General features: G+C 40.6%; 1 protein-coding gene across 3 annotated transcripts in view; it reads left to right on the top strand.

The window, feature by feature from the left end:
• The window catches only part of ABHD5 (abhydrolase domain containing 5, lysophosphatidic acid acyltransferase), a 39,231-nt gene extending 20,270 nt beyond the window's left edge, over positions 1 to 18,961 (top strand). Inside the window, exons 2-7 of one of the 3 annotated variants that reach the window (XM_029070178.2) lie at positions 2,346 to 2,431; positions 3,661 to 4,033; positions 12,378 to 12,532; positions 13,931 to 14,042; positions 15,736 to 15,806; positions 17,545 to 18,961. In XM_029070178.2, the coding sequence (XP_028926011.1) occupies positions 2,346 to 2,431; positions 3,661 to 4,033; positions 12,378 to 12,532; positions 13,931 to 14,042; positions 15,736 to 15,806; positions 17,545 to 17,579 (832 nt within the window). In that variant the 3' untranslated portion in view covers positions 17,580 to 18,961. Of the gene's footprint in view, positions 1 to 2,345; positions 2,432 to 3,660; positions 4,034 to 12,377; positions 12,533 to 13,930; positions 14,043 to 15,735; positions 15,923 to 17,544 lie in introns of all 3 variants that reach the window. The other 2 variants (XM_029070174.2, XM_029070176.2) reach the window with 2 other exon arrangements.
• Positions 18,962 to 20,431: the final 1,470 nt, after the last annotated feature.

The following is a 20,431-nucleotide window of genomic DNA, read 5'->3' as shown; positions in this document are numbered from 1 at the left end:
GAAGACTTCTACCATGTATTTTGCTTGCTTTCATTAGCTCTGGTTTTGTTGATCATGCATCTTTTGTCCCTTCTCAGAAGTCTACTGGAAATCAAGCAGAACGCAGTTTAGTCAATGTTTTTACCTAATGGACTTTTCCTTCCTTTTGGTTACAGGCCTTCATTGGAAGAGCATGTTTGTTTCCTCATCTGCAAAACGGGGATTAAATACCAGTTCTCCCTCCTACTTAGATTCTGAGCCCCATATGAGTCAGGGACTGTCTGGCCTAATTTACATCTACACCCAGAACTTAATACAATGCTTAACAAATGCCACTATCATTATTTGTATTATCTCATCTCCTCCGGGAATCTCCCCATCCCACTCCCTCCCTTTTGCATAGCCAGTGCGCTTACATCCAAACTCACTGAGCACTTTGATACTCACCCTACATAGCCCCCACAACTCTTATCTATACACCTTTATAGTTTCCTCAAACTGTATGTTAAGATTGGTAAACTACTCTATTTCAGTTGTATCAGCATGAGCTGTGAACTTTGCTGCTTTCTAATGTTAACTTCCTAATTGTCATTGGTGACAAATCTATTTACAGTTTTTCCTTTTGGGTCATCAATCTTATTGTATTGTTTCTGGGAGGGGAAAAGTCTGGAAGGGATTAACTTTTTGCTTAAATTCATAGAATGAATGGCAGTGAAAATTGGGCTACCTAATCTGTGGCTGGCCAGCATAGATATTTGCAGGGAGGGGTAAAAAAAAATCACTTGTGAACAAATCCTAGAAAGTGAGGCATTTCGGGTGGGGGAATGGGCTATGTATGACCAGTTATTTTGCTGGCCCTGCTGCAGCATTCCTGGGGCCATTTCTTTTAATAATTAATAATTGTGATATTTAAGCACCTACTAGGTGCCAGGCACTGTACTAAGCACTGGGGTGGAGACAAGCAAATTGGGTTGGACACAATCCCTGTCCCACGGGGCTCATACTCTCAATTCCCATTTTACAGATGAGGTTACTGAGGCACAGAGAAGCAAAGTGACTTGCCCAAGGTCACCAGCAGAGAAGTGGCGGGGCTTGGATTAGAACCCATAACCTTCTGACGCCCAGGCTCTATCCCCTATGCCAAAGAGGAAACCCTTCTCCTTCCACTAACCTCCCCATCCCCAGCACCCTCGGGCCGTGGCTCACAGCTGTGTGGCCACCCCTAGTCTACACAAATCAAGAAAGTGCCTCTGATTAAATACCTTTTAAAAATTGAATTTAAAATCCACTATTTTAAAAATATACAAGTTGTCTTTATGACACCATGGCATTTTAAGAACTCAGTCGTACTTGGGCTTTTTCTTTAATGCAAGGTTATCATTTTATTTTATTGCAGTGATACTGCAGGTATTTGTCGAATGAATTAACCACTAAAGCTGAGTTGAGGAATGAGTCTGTCATAGGCTGAAGAGATACAAGACTGTTGCAAGGAATGCATAGGCTTTAAAAACCATACCGGTGCCGAGTTTGTGAGTTTGTGACTTCGCCCCAGAGCCCAACCTTCACTTTTCTGCACTGCGGCAACTCTCGAGTCCCCTCCCCCAGCAGGCCTGGGGTCTCTGAGGATGTCAGGTGATCAGTGGTGTTTTTTGAATGCTTACTGTGCGTTGCACTAAGCGCCACTGGAGTGGGGAGATGGCTGAGTGACCCTGTGCAAGATGGGGTGGCCAAGTCAATAGAGGAGAAGGGATGGAGATTTAATGGTAGAAATTCTACACTCTCCCTCAGGGGGGCCAGGCACCGACCCTTTGTTGGAAAAAATAACATCATTTAACATCCAGCCGTGGGCATGTCATTGCAAATATCAACTCTGCATGTTTTCTTGTAAAAATTCACAGTGAAGTAATTCTATATATTGCTAAGTCTTTTTTTGAGGGTGTTTTTTTTTTTGTCCTATTGATGTTGAGTGCTGGGAGACTTTATTTATTTTGGCTAACCCTCTCCCTTTTGTACACTGGTGGCCTCTTACCCCATCATCCCTCCCCAAAGTAAACTTTCTCAATGGTGCCACTGATTTTTTTTTCCTTTTCCTTCCTCTTTCCTTGTCTCTGCAACTTCATGGGCAGAATATTTAATTTGCTGCATCTTAAACAGAAAACATGGTCACAGAAATTAAACCTTCAAAGGATGGAAACCACATTGACTTAACTCTGTGTAGGTCTAAACTCAGCAACATGCACACGATGGGATGCGATATTACTTGGTAGTGATTGATATGAGAATCACTCCTGCTTCTACCGGAAACGATGCTCAATCCATTTCCTCAAACTGGAGTTAATTTGCATTTTCTATTTTGAATACTGTAGGTCAGGATGGCTAACTGGTTGGCTTCCTACATGGTGTCCTACATCTAGATCATTGCTTAGAGAAGCCGAAGAGAAAATTTTAAAGTGTAAGTTATTTTTTCCTCCCTAATGCATGAATCCAAACAAAATGTGTACTGCATTAAAATAAAGGCAATAGATTGGTTTGACCTGACACAACAAGATGAGATTTCTTGAAGGTATAGGTGTTTACAAAACATTCTTCTATGCCATTAGCAAGCTAGGGCTGGTGTGGTGTCCTAGTGTCTGTTCCACCTTAATTGCTTGAAGTTTTACATTGGATTAACAACACTTCTCTCAAACTGTTTTATGTGACAGTTGAAATCACCACGTCAGCATGTTCCAGCATGATGTGGATTTTTTTTTTTTAAGCAAACAAAAGAAACCATTGCATTTCTTAGGGCTTAATGCCCTTTGAAGGGAATGTCCTTCTAAAACTAGGCAATTTCACTGTACTAAACTGCCTTTCTGGTCAGAGAGAATGGTGTGAATTCCCTCCAGTGCTCACATAGCATATGCTCATGCATTCATACATATCTTTGTTAGGGGGTTTAGGGTGCATAAACTGAAGATAAATTTGGAATAAGATGTCATAAATTGGGCAGTGAAGTGTGAACAGGCCCCATGTGACTAAGCCAGATCCTGACTCTACCTGAATTGTTTAGTTACCATTTCTAGTGCAATTAAAATCTGCCTCTTATTTGTACAGCACTTTCAAAGACTGATATGATGTTGTTGGCAGGAAAGCGGAGGGAGCTGCAGGGTTTGTCTCACTGTCTGTCATTTTATGTTCATTAAAATCTATGGTAAATTTTGAGAGAATTTATTCAAACTGCTTTGGATTACGGGTCCAGTATCAAGTGAGTTAGAACACCATCATTCCTCTGTATTGTAAATCAGCTGATACAGTCTGGGAGTATTGAGTCAATTTTCACTTTCATTAAAAAGTTATTACGGCAATGCTAGGAACTTTCAGGGTTCAGGAACAAATTATTGGCCTAAGCTTGATCCAATTTTATGGTCCAGGTATAATCCCCCAGGGAACAGAGTAAAGAGCAAAGTCACTACTGATGGTTGTGAAACCAAGATTGGTGTGAATCTAGCCAAATTGGAAATTACCATTTTGTGAACACTTGGCTGAAACAAATAAATCTTACTCATCAGATTTTTGTTTGCACTTGTAAATTGGAGGAAATCTCTGGTCTAAAATGACCGTGCTTATCTAGGGTTGGACATGCACTGAAGTAGTAGAGTTAACCTGAGTAGAATGTATGACCCTGTTTTCTGTTTTGTTTAGGTGTCCCTGTCACATACAGCAAAGAAGCTGTCTTCATATCCAATGGAAATAAAATATGGACACTCAAATTTTCTCAAAGCCTTTCAGATAAAACTCCACTTGTTCTTCTCCATGGATTTGGAGGTGGGGTTGGACTTTGGGCACTAAACTTTGGAGATCTTTGCCAAGACAGACCTGTATATGCCTTTGACTTGTTGGGATTTGGAAGAAGTAGCAGGCCACCATTTGACACAGATGCAGAAGAAGCGGAGAACCAGTTTGTGGAAACAATTGAAGAATGGAGGTGTGCAGTAGGCTTGGACAAAATGATCTTACTTGGGCACAACTTGGGTGGATTCCTGGCTGCTGCTTATTCACTAAAATATCCATCAAGGTAAGTGAGGTTAGTAGCTGTGAATCAATCAATCAGTGGTATTTATTGAGTGCTTAATGTGTGCAGAGCACTGTACTAAGCACTTGGGAGAATACAGTAAGATACATTCTCTGCCTATAAGTGCATTGGATAGCTTCTCTCTTTGCAGTATACACTGTAGTATAATGCAAATTGGACTTTTTCAAAGGAAGCATAAGTTTCTGGTTGTGCAAAACTCGGGAGTTATTAAAGGAACATCAACAATCAATCCTTACAGTGAGCTCTTTAGTGAGACAAGCGTAAGGAATCAATCGTATTTATTGAGTGCTTATTTTGTGCAGAGCACTGTAAGTGCTTGGAAAGTACAATTCAGCAACAAAGAAGATAGGAAAACTTTATCATTTGTCTGAAGGTAAGTAAACCATAAGGCTTTTGAAATTTTCAAATGAATTTTTCTCAGGTATAACAATACTGAATCTTAACTGCTCTTAAATAGTTACTGTTCTCAACATGGCGCTTTAATTTGTGAATAAAATTATTTTTGTGGCTTTACCACCAAGTGTAGCACTTGTGTTTCTTATGATCTTCCTTCCATCTCCCCCTCCAATAGTCTTTGGGTAAAAGTCAAATATATTGGTTCAAGTCTTCTAAATTTCTTGAACTGTTGGGAATTTAGGGCAGCCCAAGTGCTCTTGCTTTCTGCCAAAATGGAGCTATTCTGCATAACTGTGTTACCCTGATAAATTTAACAGGAGGCATGCAAAGATAAAGCTGACTTTCTACCATTCTAAGCAAAAATTTTAAGACCAACAAACCTCTTAAGTGTTAACTCTGGAGAGAACAAGTCTTTTTATATTTTATACCTGAACTTCCTCAGGGAACAACAGGATCAAATCCAGATCATATTTATGATATATTTATCATATTTATATCATATCTCTTGTTCTGCAGAACTTAGTCGTTCTCTTTTCTGCAAAACACTATGTGGCATCATTTTTCTGTTTCTGACTTTACCCTTGCCATAAACTATTTAGAAGCATACATATCCTGTGGGTTAGATCTGTTGTAGTTATTTTGAAAATAATCGTTCTTGTTCAGAGCAAAGAATCCCTGGATCAAAAGCATAACTGTACTTGCAAGGTCTGAAAATGTTTCTCTGTAGAGGTTTTTCATTGACAAACAGACAAGGCACACTGATGCTTTCACAAGGCTGCATAAGAAGAAAGTAATCGTGGGAACAAAAGATCATTTAACCTCCTTCCCTCCCCACTACTTCTCTTGGTTTTCTAGTTGGCTGTTCTATAATTCTCTTATCCACCTATGTAGAATGTAAATATTTGAGGGACAGCCCAGGCGGTCATTCTGGAAGCTGCTCTGATACCTTTTGTGGCAGTCATCCTTAGAAAGTTTAAGTGACTGCCTCCCTGAGTACTAAACAGCTCTACCAGAAGGAAACTTGCCTTTGTCTCTCATGATCCGAGAGAGGCCAATGCCTTTCTCTTCCATTTTTGCCTTCTGACAACTTGCTGGGCACTCCTCAACCTCACTGGAGCCAATTTTGATGTAGGTTGTGGAGCTTATTATGTGCCCCAAAAAACACATACAAACCCCTCACTTACATGGCTGCATGATTAATAAGGGTTTTATTCACTACAACTGTAGGGCCACCATGTCCAACTTAGCAATGCATCACCTTTTCACCTTATGTTACTACATAGCGTAGCAGTGATTGGAGGGAGCCAGCACCAAAATTCCCTTTCTTCTTCCCCTCATTTGGCCAGCACTTCCAGCTCTCCCTCCCCCTGCCTCCCATATTGCCAACTGGTGCCCTTAAAAAGTTTCCCCATCCCTTTTATTATATGAAATAATGAACCCTGTTTATTAAAGTTATCTGACAGGACCCTGATGAAGCCATAGGACCTTATGGTATATGTTTGCCCCCTTTAGTGTAGCTTTAGGCTCTTGAGTCCACTGATTGGATACTGTGTTTCCTTCTTTTTGTACTGTGGGGGCTGAGGAAGGGTCCTCAGTCCAGTCACAGAACTAGGCCCCGTGACCAAAGGTCTCCCTCTACTTGGGCTTCAAGATGGCCAAAACCTACTTTAATAATAATAATACTATTAAGTGCTTACTATGTGGCAAGCACTTTACAAAGCATTGGGGTAGATACAAGTTGGGCACAGTCCCTGGCCCAAATGGGACTTATAGTCTAACTATGAAGGAATAGGATTTAATCCCCCTTTTACAAATGAGGAATCTGAGGCACAGAGAAGTGAAGGGACTTGCCTGTCACAACAGACAAATGGTGGAGCCTGGATTAGAACCCGGGTCCTCTGACTCGCAGGCCCTTGCTCTATCACTAGGCTACATGGCTTCCTAACATTAGTTCAATTGTAAATACATTAGTTCAGCTGCAAATGTACCCCTAGGTTAAAGTGGCACACAAATGTCTTGGAGATAAGCGTGGTTTGGAAAACCCAGCAGCCTGAAACTGGTTCACTTTTAAGTGAGAATGAAGAAACCCACCATGTTCTATGTAAAGAAGAAATGAGTCTACTAGACAGTAGAAAATCAGCCTTAACTGTCAACCACTTAGTTCCCAGGAAAGAACATTAAAACTGAGTCACAGCCCTAGATCCCCCTGAATGGGGCTTCAATCTTTGCGCTGTGCAGGGGCTACTGGCCCCTGGGGACCACAAGAGAACTACCATCAGCTCCAGAGAACTGTGCAGAGGCAGGGATGGCAAATGCCCCAGTGAAAGGAGGAGGAATCAGTTCGCATATACCCACTTTTTTCCCTCTTGAAATGCCCAAGGCCTGAGCAAAACTGAGATACCTAGTCTGGAATACTCCCTTGGGGCCAGGCAGAAAACCCACAGTGTGGAGCTTAGCATAAGATGCCCCTGGACAACTTTATCTGTTCATCCAAGGCAGGGATTGAATTCCATCCTGCCATGCAGGTGAGGATGTTTGCAGCCTAGCTCTGGAGTAGGTAGAAGTGGTCATACTGTGTCTGTCCAATGACATGTCCAAGATCTTGTTGATGACTGGGCAGTTGACCTCAGGACTTGCCTCTTGGCAGAAGTACTAGCCTCTAAATGTCAATCCTACTGTATAATTCTGAACAAATTTTCACTTGGGCCAGGCAGGCTTCGAAGTGACTTGCATTAGAGTGTGTGTGTTAGCCATCTCAGCATTTCATCTTCTCCAGAGTAAGCCAGCAGAGTACTTTAGGACCTGTTTATGCTGAAGCCACCTAAGCCCTTGGGGCATCAACATAATTTTCCCCAACTTGAACAAGCTTTTGTTTGAGCCCTTAAAGAAGAAGCTTTTCAAAATAACCTACCTAAAGGGGCCTCTGATTTTGTGGGCAGTATTTCTGTCCAAAACATAGGTGACCTTCAGGAACTGGTAAACAATTCTTTTTCGCCGCCTTCTCACCTTTCCCATCCCCTTTTCTTCTCTCTTTGTTCCTACCAGGATCTTCCTGAATATCCACCCAGGTCCCTCAAGGTGGTTTCCAATTTTCACATCAACCAGAAAATCTTGTGGGACTTTATTTTTTTCATATCCTCCAACTCTTCATGTTAGTAGGATGGCCCTTTCTGATCTGGATCACTCAAAATATTTAGGATCAGTACAAAGATGTCTTTCTTCTGGGATCTATCCTTCAATGGGGAGGCCATTTTGAAGAGGACATTGGCCCGCCAACTGCAATTGTTTATTACAGAGTTGGCAGGACTCTCCCTTCCAGGATCATTCTTGCCCTCTCCAGTGGGTAAGCCGCGACCATGATGGTCTTGAGAAATGTCCTGATAAAAGAAATCTGCTGGACAGTCATGTGATCCACAATACTTACCTTTGTCAGCCAATATTGCCTGGGCATGGCTAAAACAGATACCTGTCTTAGAGATGAATTTAGGAGTACTTGTTTCAGTAACCTCACTCGCATTTCCTTCATGGGACCAGGGACTCCATCGACTGGGACCCAAAATCTCTTATCTACCACTGAAGATAAATGGGTTCATTAATGTAACCTGACTTCCAAGGTATGTAGCTCCCCCAGGTGTTCACATCTGCCTTCCTTTCCCCTCTTTTTCCCGAGGGCGATGCTTTTTTTTCCTCTTGTGTTCTCTTCTGCAGAGTTCTGGCTCTGTCAGAAAACTGGAGGGGAGCGAGGGTGGCTTCAGTTGGGTCATGGGAAGGGTGGAGCCTGGCTACCTCCTGGTCAGGATGTTGATGACCCCTCCAGCTTTTTCAAGGATGAGCCCTGAGAGCAGCTACTGGTCATCTTAGAGAACCTTTGGAGAACTCTAGTTAGAGTAAGTAACTTGTGTTTTTATGCTCTTCATGTACTGAAGTTTTAAAACATTTTCTTCTTTCCCTGATAGCAGGGAACCACTTTCACATCGGTCAGTCATATGTATAGAGCACTTACTGTGTGCAAAGCACTGTACTAAGTGCTTGAGAGAGTACAATACAGTAAGCACATATGGGGTTGGAGAGAAACTGAAGGGTGGTAGTATCAACGGGGACATGGCTGCACATCCTGTGACTGAGTCATGAGTAAATGGGGGTGGGGGATTAAGTTCTCAGATTGCATAATTTTAAAAAAATCTATTTAGGACAGCATATCAAATGAGGAGGGTGTGGGTATTGGCTTGTTTTTCTACCCTCATGTCTTACTGCAGGTGGATTTTGTGTCTGAGGGTTCATATGTTCATGCAAAGTTACCTACCTGGCTTATCTACTCCATCTTCCTTTGACATCTTTAAATCAGGGGAATCTTCTGAAACGTGAAGCGTCCAAGTTTTCCCCTCTGGCTTATATTTGTCCTCATTTTCCGTCTGCCAGGCTTGCAGAATCTATTGCAGTTTTATTAGGCTGTTGAGCAGCTTCTTTCTGTAGTTCACCTTTAGCAGAAAATGAGAAAAGGAAGGGGTGATTATGGGCTTCAAAAGTCTGCTAAATAAAGAAGTTATCAGGTTACTCTACAGGAGGGCTTTGTTCTTGTTTTTTGCCCTCATGCCATTTTTATATCCTCTTGACAAGGCCCTCCTTTCCCTAGTCTATAGAATAACTTGAGGAAGATATATTTTTTAATAAAATCTCATAAATGCTTTCAATGAGTAAAGCATTAGGGTCATTACAAGAGAACCAATGAACGCACAGTCCATGTCCCACAAGGAGCTTCCAATTTAAACAGGGAAGATAGATCCATGGAACAATCAGAATATACTAACAGCAATTTAAAATGTACTAATTCAGGAAAGGTTATTAATTGATCACCAAGTACCCAAAACCGCACTGGATACTATGGAGGAATTACAGAAGAAACAGTTTCTGCATTCAAGGAGCTTGGTCTAATGAACTATCAGGGGTATCTGAACTAGAGAAGATTCCCATGATGGAGAGCAATGGAATATGATTTTTATTTTTTGGCTAATGCTAAACTCGGAACCTAATCACAGAGGCACCTCTAGCTGTCAAAGGAATCGGCCAATTGTGATGGATCAGCAGACAGGTTATAAAACTACTTTTACTGAGGGAGCTAATCTGTTTAGAATGCTGTGGCAGCATTCCCGGGCTTCTTCTCACTGTCTTGATAGTAATATAGTACCAAGTGTTAAATTAAATTTGTTTATGGTGTTTTACTGTAGGAGTCGCTTGGATAATTCCCCCATTAATATTTTGGCAGGGAAATAATATTTTAAGTGCTACATTCTGACAAATTGGTCATAATTTCACAATTTTGAGTGACAGCTACTTAAATAGTTAATGAAATGGAATGCAAGTTTTTCCTTTCTTAAACCTTAATTGAAGGCAACTGGATGTATTCCTGCAGTAATTCTGGCAGGGGTGTGTTGATCTCTGAAGAGGCAGATGGAAGTGCCATGAGCAGAGTCACCTTAAAACTCCTTTTGAGAGTAGTAAGATGAAAGCTTGATACATACTCCTAAAATAGTAAAAACTTTTAAAAATGTGTTCCTATCAAAAACTTGATCTTACATCTTCTTTTAAAGTGGTGCCTTTATTTCTTCCTGCTATAAGGAGGTTCTTGCTTAAGCTGATAAAATTTCATCTCTCCCCCTCTCCCCCTACCCCCCACTTCCTCCTTTCTTACTTTGTTTAAATTCACCAGGTTCTATTATAAAATATGGATACCATAGTTATATAATACTTATGCTATAGCCTCCCACTTTACCCTCTCAAGGAAGGTATTTATTTTGCCAACCTGGGAGAAATTATAGAAGCATATAAGCCTACATTGGAGTTGTCAATGGTGAAAAATAATAGAGTTCAGTGCTTGAAAAACTTAGAGAAAAGTAGGATGTTATTGTCAGAATAACAATAACAACGCTGTCTCTTATCTATACACTTCCAGCCTCATTTCCTGCACTCTCTCTATTCAGTTCTTGCATTTGCCTAGAAAGTAATTCAGTTTCTTTGCTTGTTAATATTATATCTATTTTGTGGATATGGTACTTTCAAGATCATTGTGAGGCTTAATCAGATCATCTCGATAAAAGCTTTCTAGGCTGTTTACAAATTGGATATTTCCTTTTACAATAAGAGCATTATCTTTTGAAAGAGATTGGTTTTAGAAGAAAAATCTATCAATCCCCTCTTCTTCCCCTCCGTCCCCCTCACCCCCTTTTAAATTACAAATCCCATGGGGGCCAGGGGCCAGGTCTACCTCATCCAAATTTGTTTTCCAGTGTTTAGCAAACAGGCTCTTCACAAATACTATTACTCTCAAGCGGGCTCTTCACAAATACTATTACTATTATTCTAATAACACTTGGCCTTTTATCAAAGCATACACTATCAGGAGATCATTTCTGACAACATCCCACTGTTCACTTGGTGAATCATCAATTTAGATGAGTAAGTCTGCTGCTAGTTCCTTAAGATAAACCGAGTTCAGGAGTGCAAAATCTATTTGTTCCAAGTGATAGGAATGTTAAGCCAAATGACTAGGTTTTGGTTTTACCCCTTCATGATGAAGGGAGGAGGGAAGACTGAAGAAGAATAAATCCACTTTGTGGTTTCCCATTTACATTTGTTCTTTCCTACTATACTTCTCCTTTGATATTCATTTAAATGTGTACAATATTGCTTGTTATGTACCCATTTTTAGTACTCTACCAAGTATTTAGTACTGTGCTCTGCATACAGTAAGCACTCAATAAATGCCATTGTATGATTTAAACTACAGTTAATTTTAATCCAGGGGATCATTATTTTATTTTTCAAAAACTGTTTTGACTTAATTTTGGGACCAAAACAGTTGGTGCCTGCTATTCAGAATAGGTTACTTACTGCATCATCTCCTCCCAAATAATGCTGCTTTTTAGATGCCTTTGTAAAAGTACTGTCAATTTATGAATATTAAAGTCCAATTGTGTCAACTCAAACTTAATTTTCTTAGCATCTTAATGTTGCGCACGTAACATTAGTGGGATCTTTTCAAATCTTAACAGTTATTACCTATAATTTTATTACTGAAGCCATCTAATTACTCCTTTTTTGTTCTTGTTAATATGTTGCTTATCTTGTTTGGAACATTTATTAAATGACAATTCTTTACTACCTCTACAATTGAGCATATCACATGTCATCCGGATATAAAACCAACTTTTTCTATTTAGAACCACACTTGAAAAGAGCTCATAAAAAAACAACAACCCACTGGCAAAGCTGCCTTATGCCAGACAGCACTGGTAAAGATTAGCCAAGGTAATGGCAGAGTTAGCAGTTAGAGTGAGTCATTCTGACACTCAGGCCTTGTACTTCAAGGGACTATGGTCAAATATTGATTATTTCCCTGTAGTCTGACTTTCATAAGACCAAGACAAAAAAAGATTGGACTTGCAGTACCCTCTTCAAACCTGGTGATGTGGCAAATCTGCAGGGATGCTCTTTGTAGCATGAAATTATATTGTAGTTATTCCATCGATTCTGGTTGGGTCTCTACTCCCCAGGAGAAGTGCAAAATATCACTCAGGCCCCAAAATACCCACTTTGCAACATGAACGATCTCTGGGGGTTGTTTTCCTGGGTACCTGGTTAATTGGTTACCCCTGCACCTCCCTTGGGTACAGACCCAGTCTTTGTCTCTTTAAAATACACACTTCATTTCTGATAAACACAACCACCTTCCTGATCGTACCATCTCACCAACTACCTCACTAAGTGTGTATTTAAAAAAGCATGCTGAAACATTTATTTTGCCAAATGCCTAGTACAGAGTTCTGCACCTGGTATATGAACAGCATATAGTGTTGATACTGATGATTTTCAAAACAAGTCATTAACCTTGAGACTGATCATCTGAAATGAAATTTAAAATTTTCTTTCTCAGGGTAAGCCATCTTATCTTGGTGGAACCCTGGGGCTTTCCAGAGAGGCCTGACCATGCCGATCAGGATAGACCGATTCCGGTCTGGATCAAAGCGCTGGGAGCTGTACTGACTCCATTTAACCCATTAGCAGGACTCAGAATTGCAGGGCCCTTTGGTGAGTAATCAATCAGCTTTTCTTGAAATATTTTTTTTTATACTGTTCTGGACTATTTATCTTCTAAATTACTCTGTGTTTTGGGAAAAATGTAGATTACCTATATTTTGCTTCTGGTGTGTTCTCCCAAGTGCTTAGTATATTTTTCTGCAGGCAGTAAATGTCACTATTTCCTTACTGACCAAAATTCAGCATCTACAGGGATTCACCTGGTATAACACTCTTAGTACTTTTTTGCAATTGTACTGTTGAATATTAATGCCAGGATTTCCTATAGTACTTTTTCACTTCAACACTGATGCTCTAGTTTTGCAGCCAGTGCAGAGTTTACCTTGTATGGAACACTTAACCTTGCCTCTCACCCTCCCCCTTCCCCTTTGAAGTACTTTGACTTGAGTAGGGATTAAAAAGCCCATTTCAGCAGCTGTCTGGAAACAAGTATGTGAGACCTCTAGCATGCTAGCATACCATTTTTTTCTGATGAATATTTATATACATACACAATTCATAATCCGTGTTAATATTTGACCGTGTAACTGTTGTTTTTAATATATTTAGATCGGTTAATCTTTTGGATCATAAACACTAATTCATTTGACAGTAATTCATATGAGAAATAATACTCTATTTCACTTCATATAACCACTTGAGCTAATTGGAGTATGTCAGTGCTACCTTATCTGGAGTACCATTCTATCTTACTAAATTAACTCATTTGCTAATACTGTGGTCTTCAAATAGTCATTTTTCATAAACTATCTCCAATTATTGTTCTAAAATGTCACTCTGTGAAGCATCTCCTCAGTCATTTACTTCCTCACTTTCTTATCGAGCAATTCCCATACCCTCTGATGTCTCTTCACCCAAAAGTGTGACAGGGCAAATGAGAGAAATCAGCCAACCGGTCATTATTACTGAGCACTTCCTGAGTGCAGAGCACAGTAGAGTTGGTAGATGGGATCCCTGCCCTTGAGATTCCTTCAGTCTGATGGAGGAAGGAGGATGAAGTGGTAAGAGGAAAAGAGTAGAGTGGAAGGACTATACCGGGAGCATTCATTCATTCAGTTGCATTTACTGAGTGCTACTCTGTGCAAAGAACTTTACTAAGCGCTTGGGAGTATAGTGCTCTGCAAAGAGGAAGCGCTTAATAAATATGATGGAATGAAAGAACGAGAGTACAGTATAATAATAAAAACACATATTCCCTGCCCACACCGAGTTTACAGTCTAGAGGGGCAGACCCAATGGCTAGGAGGAGAGGAGAGCAGTGGTGATTTCACAGGGGAGAGGCCAGAACACAAACACCTCATTTTTAATGAGTTATCTTTTTGTGCCAAATACTGAAATCTTCCCTTCAGATTTATCAGTAAAACAAAAATACGATCTCCTTTTCAACAGGTTTAAGTCTTGTGCAACGTTTAAGGCCTGATTTCAAGCGAAAGTATGCTTCAATGTTTGAAGATGATACGGTGACAGAATATATCTACCACTGTAACGTTCAGTCACCCAGGTGAGTGTGGGGTTTTAAATTCTGTTCTAACAGCATAAATATGCAAAGTAGTTGGAATTTTAGGGGGATGAGGCCATCAAAATTGTACACCTTATGTGTTTCTATCTTCACAACAACAAGTCAAAAAGCAGGGTAGCCTAATGGATAGAGCCCGGGCCTAGGTTCTCTGCCACTTGTCTGTTGTGTCCTTGGGCAAGCCATATCACTTTACTGTGCCTCAGTTACCTCATCTGTAAAATGGGGATTAGTACTGTGAGCCCCATGTGGGACATGGATTATGTCCAACCTGATTAGCCTGTATCTACCGCGGTGCTTAGGACATTACCTGGCACATAATAAGCGCTTAACAAACACCATAAAAACAACAACAAAAAAACAAATCTAATAAAGATGCCTGTCCAGCCAGCCCGACATTACCACAGCTACTCTCTCGGCTCTTGACTGTAAACTCATTGTGGGCAGAGAATGTCTACCAACTCTCCCAAGCACTTAGTCCAGTGCTCTGCACACTGTAAGCACTCAATAAATATGATTGATTGGCATGTATCCCATCGTTATGCAGAGAACAGGAGAACTTGTATGATTGGGAGCGGAATCCCCCCGTAACAACAGGGGTGGCACTGCTCCACTGCTCACAGAGAGAGGCCTTGGTTTGGGCTCTTTCCTAGGCTCTAATTTGTGGTTTCCCACTGTCAAAGGAGAATCAGGGGTTCGAGGTGAGAAATGATGCTTTTGTGCTTGGGGTGTATGTCCCACACCAATGCAAAAATACTATCCAAATACAAATGTGCTTCCTCACCATGGAAGTTTGCAATAGAGATTCCTTTATGGACTTTTGTTACAGGAGGGAGGCTGAGGGTGGCTCTTAATTAAGGGTCAGTGCAACTTTACATCCCACCCGGGCTTAGCTTGGTTTTGTACTCTCCATCAGTATTTTCTATGTGTACACTGTACTTGTTATACTGTACTGTACCTAGAAGCAGCATGGCTTAGTGGATGGAGCATGGGCCTGGGAGTCAGAAAGTCATGGGTTCTAATCCTGGCTCTGCCATTTGTCTGCTGTGTGACCTTGGGCAAGTCACTGGAGTCAGAGGTCATGGGATCTAATTCCAGCGTAAGCCCGTCAAACGGCAGGGACTGTCTCTATCTGTTGCCGACTTGTTCATCCCAAGCGCTTAGTACAGTGCTCTGCACATAGTAAGCGCTCAATAAATACTATTGAATGAATGAATGAATGACTGATCAACTGTGTGACTTTGGGCAAGTCGCCTGACTTCTCTTTTCCTCAGTTACCTCATCTATAAAATGGGGATTAAGTCTGTGAGCCCCACGTGGGACAACCCGATTACCTTGTATCTAACCCAGTGCTTAGATCAGTGCTCGGCACATAGTAAGCGCTTAACAAATGCCATTATTATTAATATTCACTTCTCTGTAAAATGGGAATTGAGACTGTGAGCCCCACATGGGACAGGGACTGTGTCCAGTCTGATTTGCTTGTATCCAGTGTTTAAGAACAGTGCCTGGCATATAGTAAGCACTTAAAAGACCATAACTATAATTATAATTATTACTGGTATTGCTAATGCCTAGCATTAACTTTGGTATGTCTGTAGCACTTGCTGAAAGTGAAAGGTCTCACTAATATTAAACGTGCCTTTTCCTCTTTTGTGTTTCTCTCTTTTACTTTAAGTGGTGAAACAGCTTTCAAAAACATGACTATTCCCTATGGATGGGCAAAAAGACCAATGCTCCAACGAATTGGTAAGATGAACCCAGACATTCCAATCTCTGTGATCTATGGAGCCAGATCGTGCATAGATGGCAATTCTGGGAATACTATCCAGTCTCTCCGTCCCCATTCACATGTGAAGACCATCGTAAGTGGGTGACTGCTTGCTTGGTTTCAAGTATAAGCCTTGACTGTGTAAACTGCGATGTTCACTTTCATGAATCTGTTCTGAACCCTACCGAGGATGATACTCAACTAAGGCATACCAGCCTTGGGGATGATGCCTTGTAATCTACCCTCTCACCTCCAGCCCTTTTTTTAAACTCTTCCTCCTGCCTGGAAGTACCTCCCACTTCGAATCCACCACACCACGGTTTTCCCCATATCCAAAGCCTTCCTAGTAGTAACATACTAGGATTAGTATGTATTGAGTACCTTTTTAGTGCAGTGCTCCTGTACTAAAACCCCATGTCTCCCAGAAGGCTTTCTCTGATTTAATTTTTGCCCATTCCCAGATCCCATCTTTCCAACTATTACCTCAGCACTTAACACTTTCAGACTTCTCAGTTTGCGTACTGTATTGTATAAGGATTTATTTATCTATCCATCTTCTTTCAGTTACTTTGCTTTTGCCTATTAGATAAGATTCTTAAAGGGAGTGAAAATGTCTCCTTGCTCTCTCTCTCTCTTTCCCTGTTTTTCTCTTCTGCCCCCTCTCCCCCCCGGCCCCGCCCCGTACAGTCACTGCATACAGATGCTGGACACTACTGATTCAATGAAGAAAACATTATGACCTTTTGACTGTACCAATCTGAATAGTCACAGTTACTTAGTTCCAAATAAAAAATGTCATTTCAACTTATTTTGATGTTCTAGCTCTTCTCCCTGGTCTGAGAGAGAGGTGGAACTCTATGCTCCAAAAAGGTGACTTCCATCTTATGGCCTTAGCTGTGTCCCCTGGTTTTGGGCTTATCCGACCTAGAGCCATGGCAGGTAGTTCTCGGGAGAGGTGTCCTGCCCTCCTGCAACTCCTGGCCACAGCAAAATCTTAGAGGGATACGGAAACAAACTGTAGTTTCAATTCTCAGAGTTTTGCTTTGGAGATTTCCCCATGTGGTGGTTCTATAGGGAAAAATCTTGGAGTATAACTTTAAATTTAGAAAGCCGTTTCTTTCTCACCCCCACCCCGGAACTGGCCACCAGTGACCAGGAAAATGGAAGTAGGATACTGATCCCTGGGGAATACCTAGCCCGGACACCCTCAAACTTCCTCAGTTCTGTCAGCTAACCTTTGGGGATTGTGGGGCTATCTTTCATTGAATAAGTGAAATGGAAGCAGCATAGTCTAATGCAAAGACCAAAAGCCTGGGAGCCAGTGGACTTTGGTTATAATTCTGGCTCTGCCACTTGCCTGTTCTGTGATCCTGAGCAATTCAATTTGCCATGCCTCAATTTCCTTATCTGTAAAATGGGGATAAAACACCTCTTCTCCCTCTTACTTAGTCTGTGACCCACAGGTGGGACAGGTTTCCTTACCCACTCAATTACTTGTATCTATCCCAGCACTTAATACGGTGGCTTGACACATAGTAAGTGCTTAACAGATTCCAGTATTATTAGTGATCCTGGATGACTTCATTTTCTACTCTTAATATACAGTTAAAACCAGGAGGATTCAGGAAAAGATAGTCATTCCACTATTCTGAATTTCAACATGCTTGAAGAACTTGTTGCTTGACAAGTGCCCTGACCTCTGTTGTTTTTTTCCAGGCTATCCTTGGGGCAGGACACTATGTGTATGCTGATCAACCAGAAGAGTTCAACCAAAAAGTGAAAGAGATCTGTCAGACTGTGGACTGATTCGCTGCAGCTCTTTGTGGAAAAGCCTGGTGACTGATGCAGTTCCTAAGCAATAATTTATTGAATATGATGAAGAATAAGGAATGCAAGAAAAGGAAGCCAAGCAGTTAACCAGACTGGGTTTTGCACATTTGGTATTTCTTCCATGAAGTCACTTGTACACTTAAAGCCGGAGAGTGCCTTTTTGGGTGGGTGGTTGAATGGGTGGTTGCTGTCTAATAGCTCACTTTAAAGGATGGAGAAGAATCACACTAACTCCTTCAAAGAAAGGGTTAGGTCCCCTCAAGGTTCTTCAACTGGAAGGTTTCTTTCATGTACATCTAACTTTGCTGTACTGGATGCATTTTCTATCCTGTTCGTGCTTTAGTGAAGACTTCTCTTTTCAGTCTTACAGTATGTACCGAAAGATATAGTTTTAGTTGTGCTACTCTTACAGTATGTGCTGTAAAGGTATGGTTTTAATTGGGCCATCTCTACATACAGTTAAAATGCCTTCAGGCTTGGCTAGCCCTATCAGCTGTCAATTGGTCTTGTGTCAAACTTACTTAAAAGCTTTACTTGAGGGAATGATATGACAAGCTATGAACACAGCACTGGTGGTGCTGGGAAGGGCCAAAATAAGAACATCATTGTAGACTAGGGGAACAAAACAGAATTTAGGCTGGTGGTTGGTATTTTAAGACTAAAAGGCCAGTAATAGAAAACCATGCTGTTGCTTTTGTACTACTTCTGCCCATCTTTCAACACAACCTTTCTTTCACAAGTTTTAAGTCCCCAGAAAATTCAGTCCGCAAGTAGCTGTGTTTTCATAAACACTGGATTTTTAATCATGAAATTGAGGTTCTAAAGTCCTGAAATATCTCAGCCTGCAGGATTTCTCGTTTTTAAAAATAAAAATAACATGGAAAAATCCTCCATTTTGAGCCACACTTAAAACAGCTAAAAATTAGGTACAAGTAAAGCTGTTTAGGGAATGCATTTTTCTGGAATGTTGCAAAAGGCCAACAGTAATATATTCTCTAGTAACTGGTACCTATGGATTGAGGGGTAGAACTGAAATAAATCTGTAGTCAATAAAGCACATCCAAGGGAACTATGGATACTTCGTATTAAAAGTACTTAGTGTTTATAATACAACAGGAAAGCATGCCAGCATTGTTCTTTATAAAACGTTGGATAAGTTTGAAAAGTCATTCATAAATATAAGCAAAAGAACTGTTGCTCTAAGCCAAATCAGTGTTTTTACAGAAGTTTACACAATTAAATAACTTGAATCTCGATATATTTTTCTTGGTAAGTTAAAATAAACTCTAAACAAATAAGATAACTGCCAAAGGTGTCCGGTGCTTTCATACCAAGGAGAATTGAGAGTTGTTATCCTTGTATCCCATGTAGCCCCTGAGTATTTTGGTACTTGGAGCCTCAAGGAGAAGCAGAGTTACCTACATTTTAAAAATTCCAAAATGTATGATAATTACCCCTAAGTTAACATATCTGGGAAATTCCTGGCTGAATCATTAATTGGAAGAACTGCGAGGCAGCGGAAAAAGCACAGGCTTGGGAGTCAGAAGCTGTGGATTCTAATCCCGGCTCTGCCACTTGTCTACTGTGTGACCTTGGGCAAGTCAGTTAACTTCTCTGTGCCTCAGTTACCTCATCTGTAAAATGGGGATTAAAAGTGTTAGCCCCACGTGTGACAACCTGATTATCCTGTATCTACCTCAGCGGTTAGAACACTGCTTGGCACATAGTAAGTGCTTAACAAATACCATTATTATTATTATTAACTGGAGCACTGAAAATGCTATCTCCAAGAGCAAGTCATGGGAGTAGGTCATTTCTCCCACTTCTCAGAATAAGGTAATTTAAAGTTACCTGGTTAGTTCTATGCAGAAATGTTGGGTGATCAGATATGGAGTCTTAGCTTCATTTCTCTATTTATCATTCTTTTCAAAGTAGCACTAATTGACAGTGAAGCTCCCAGATTATGCCATTTATGATTTGGGAGTTTGGTGTTTTTATTTGCCAACTATAGTATTCTTTACTCAAACACCATCCACTAGTCTTAAAATAACTCTTCTATGTTGGGTACAAAATGTCTAATAATCATGGCACTTGTGAATGAAGCTGCTTATTGCATGTGAGGGCAGGTACCATTATTGACAGTTTAGATTTTATTCCTGGGATACTGGTCAAAAATAGATCAGCTTTTTATTTCCTGACTCTATTCTCTTTCATTTTTTAAATTAAGGTGGTGGATAGAGTTCTTAATCTTTCTTTCTTTGATGCAGTCAATTAATGGCGATGGTACCTCAGGAATGTTGTTTTGACCCTGGATCTCCCAGGTTATGAACAACTGAGGCAAACTCCTGGAAAAAAAAAATCCCACATTTTGTAATACTTTCTAGCTGCTAAATCAGGAAAAATGTACTTTTAAAAATGATAAAAAAAACCCAACCCTTATGTAATTGTTATCTAACCATATCCTGTACCATATGAATCTCTGGACCATATCCTTGGTCTTAAGCATTGTGAACAGACATTTACCTAGTATAGTGCCATGCGTCCAGTGGCTGCTAAATAAAAATTCATCGACTGGGTTACCCTGTAGCACCTTTCTCTAAATCAAAACTCATCACATTTATCTAAATAGTCTCCCCTGCCTTGCTTTCCCCTTTTAACTTAGCAGGTATTTGATCAGGAGGAGAGATCCTCTGCTTGTTGAGTTCTATAGTTTGAATTACATTTTACAATCTTTAAGGATCTTACTGTTGGAATGGTATCCCATAAGAGTTCT

This window comes from Ornithorhynchus anatinus, chromosome 8 (genome assembly GCF_004115215.2).
Source record: "Ornithorhynchus anatinus isolate Pmale09 chromosome 8, mOrnAna1.pri.v4, whole genome shotgun sequence".
In the NCBI taxonomy this organism is placed as follows: Eukaryota; Metazoa; Chordata; class Mammalia; order Monotremata; family Ornithorhynchidae; genus Ornithorhynchus; species Ornithorhynchus anatinus.
Note: the sequence above shows the minus strand (reverse complement) of the source record. Positions and strands in the feature narration are given on the sequence as shown.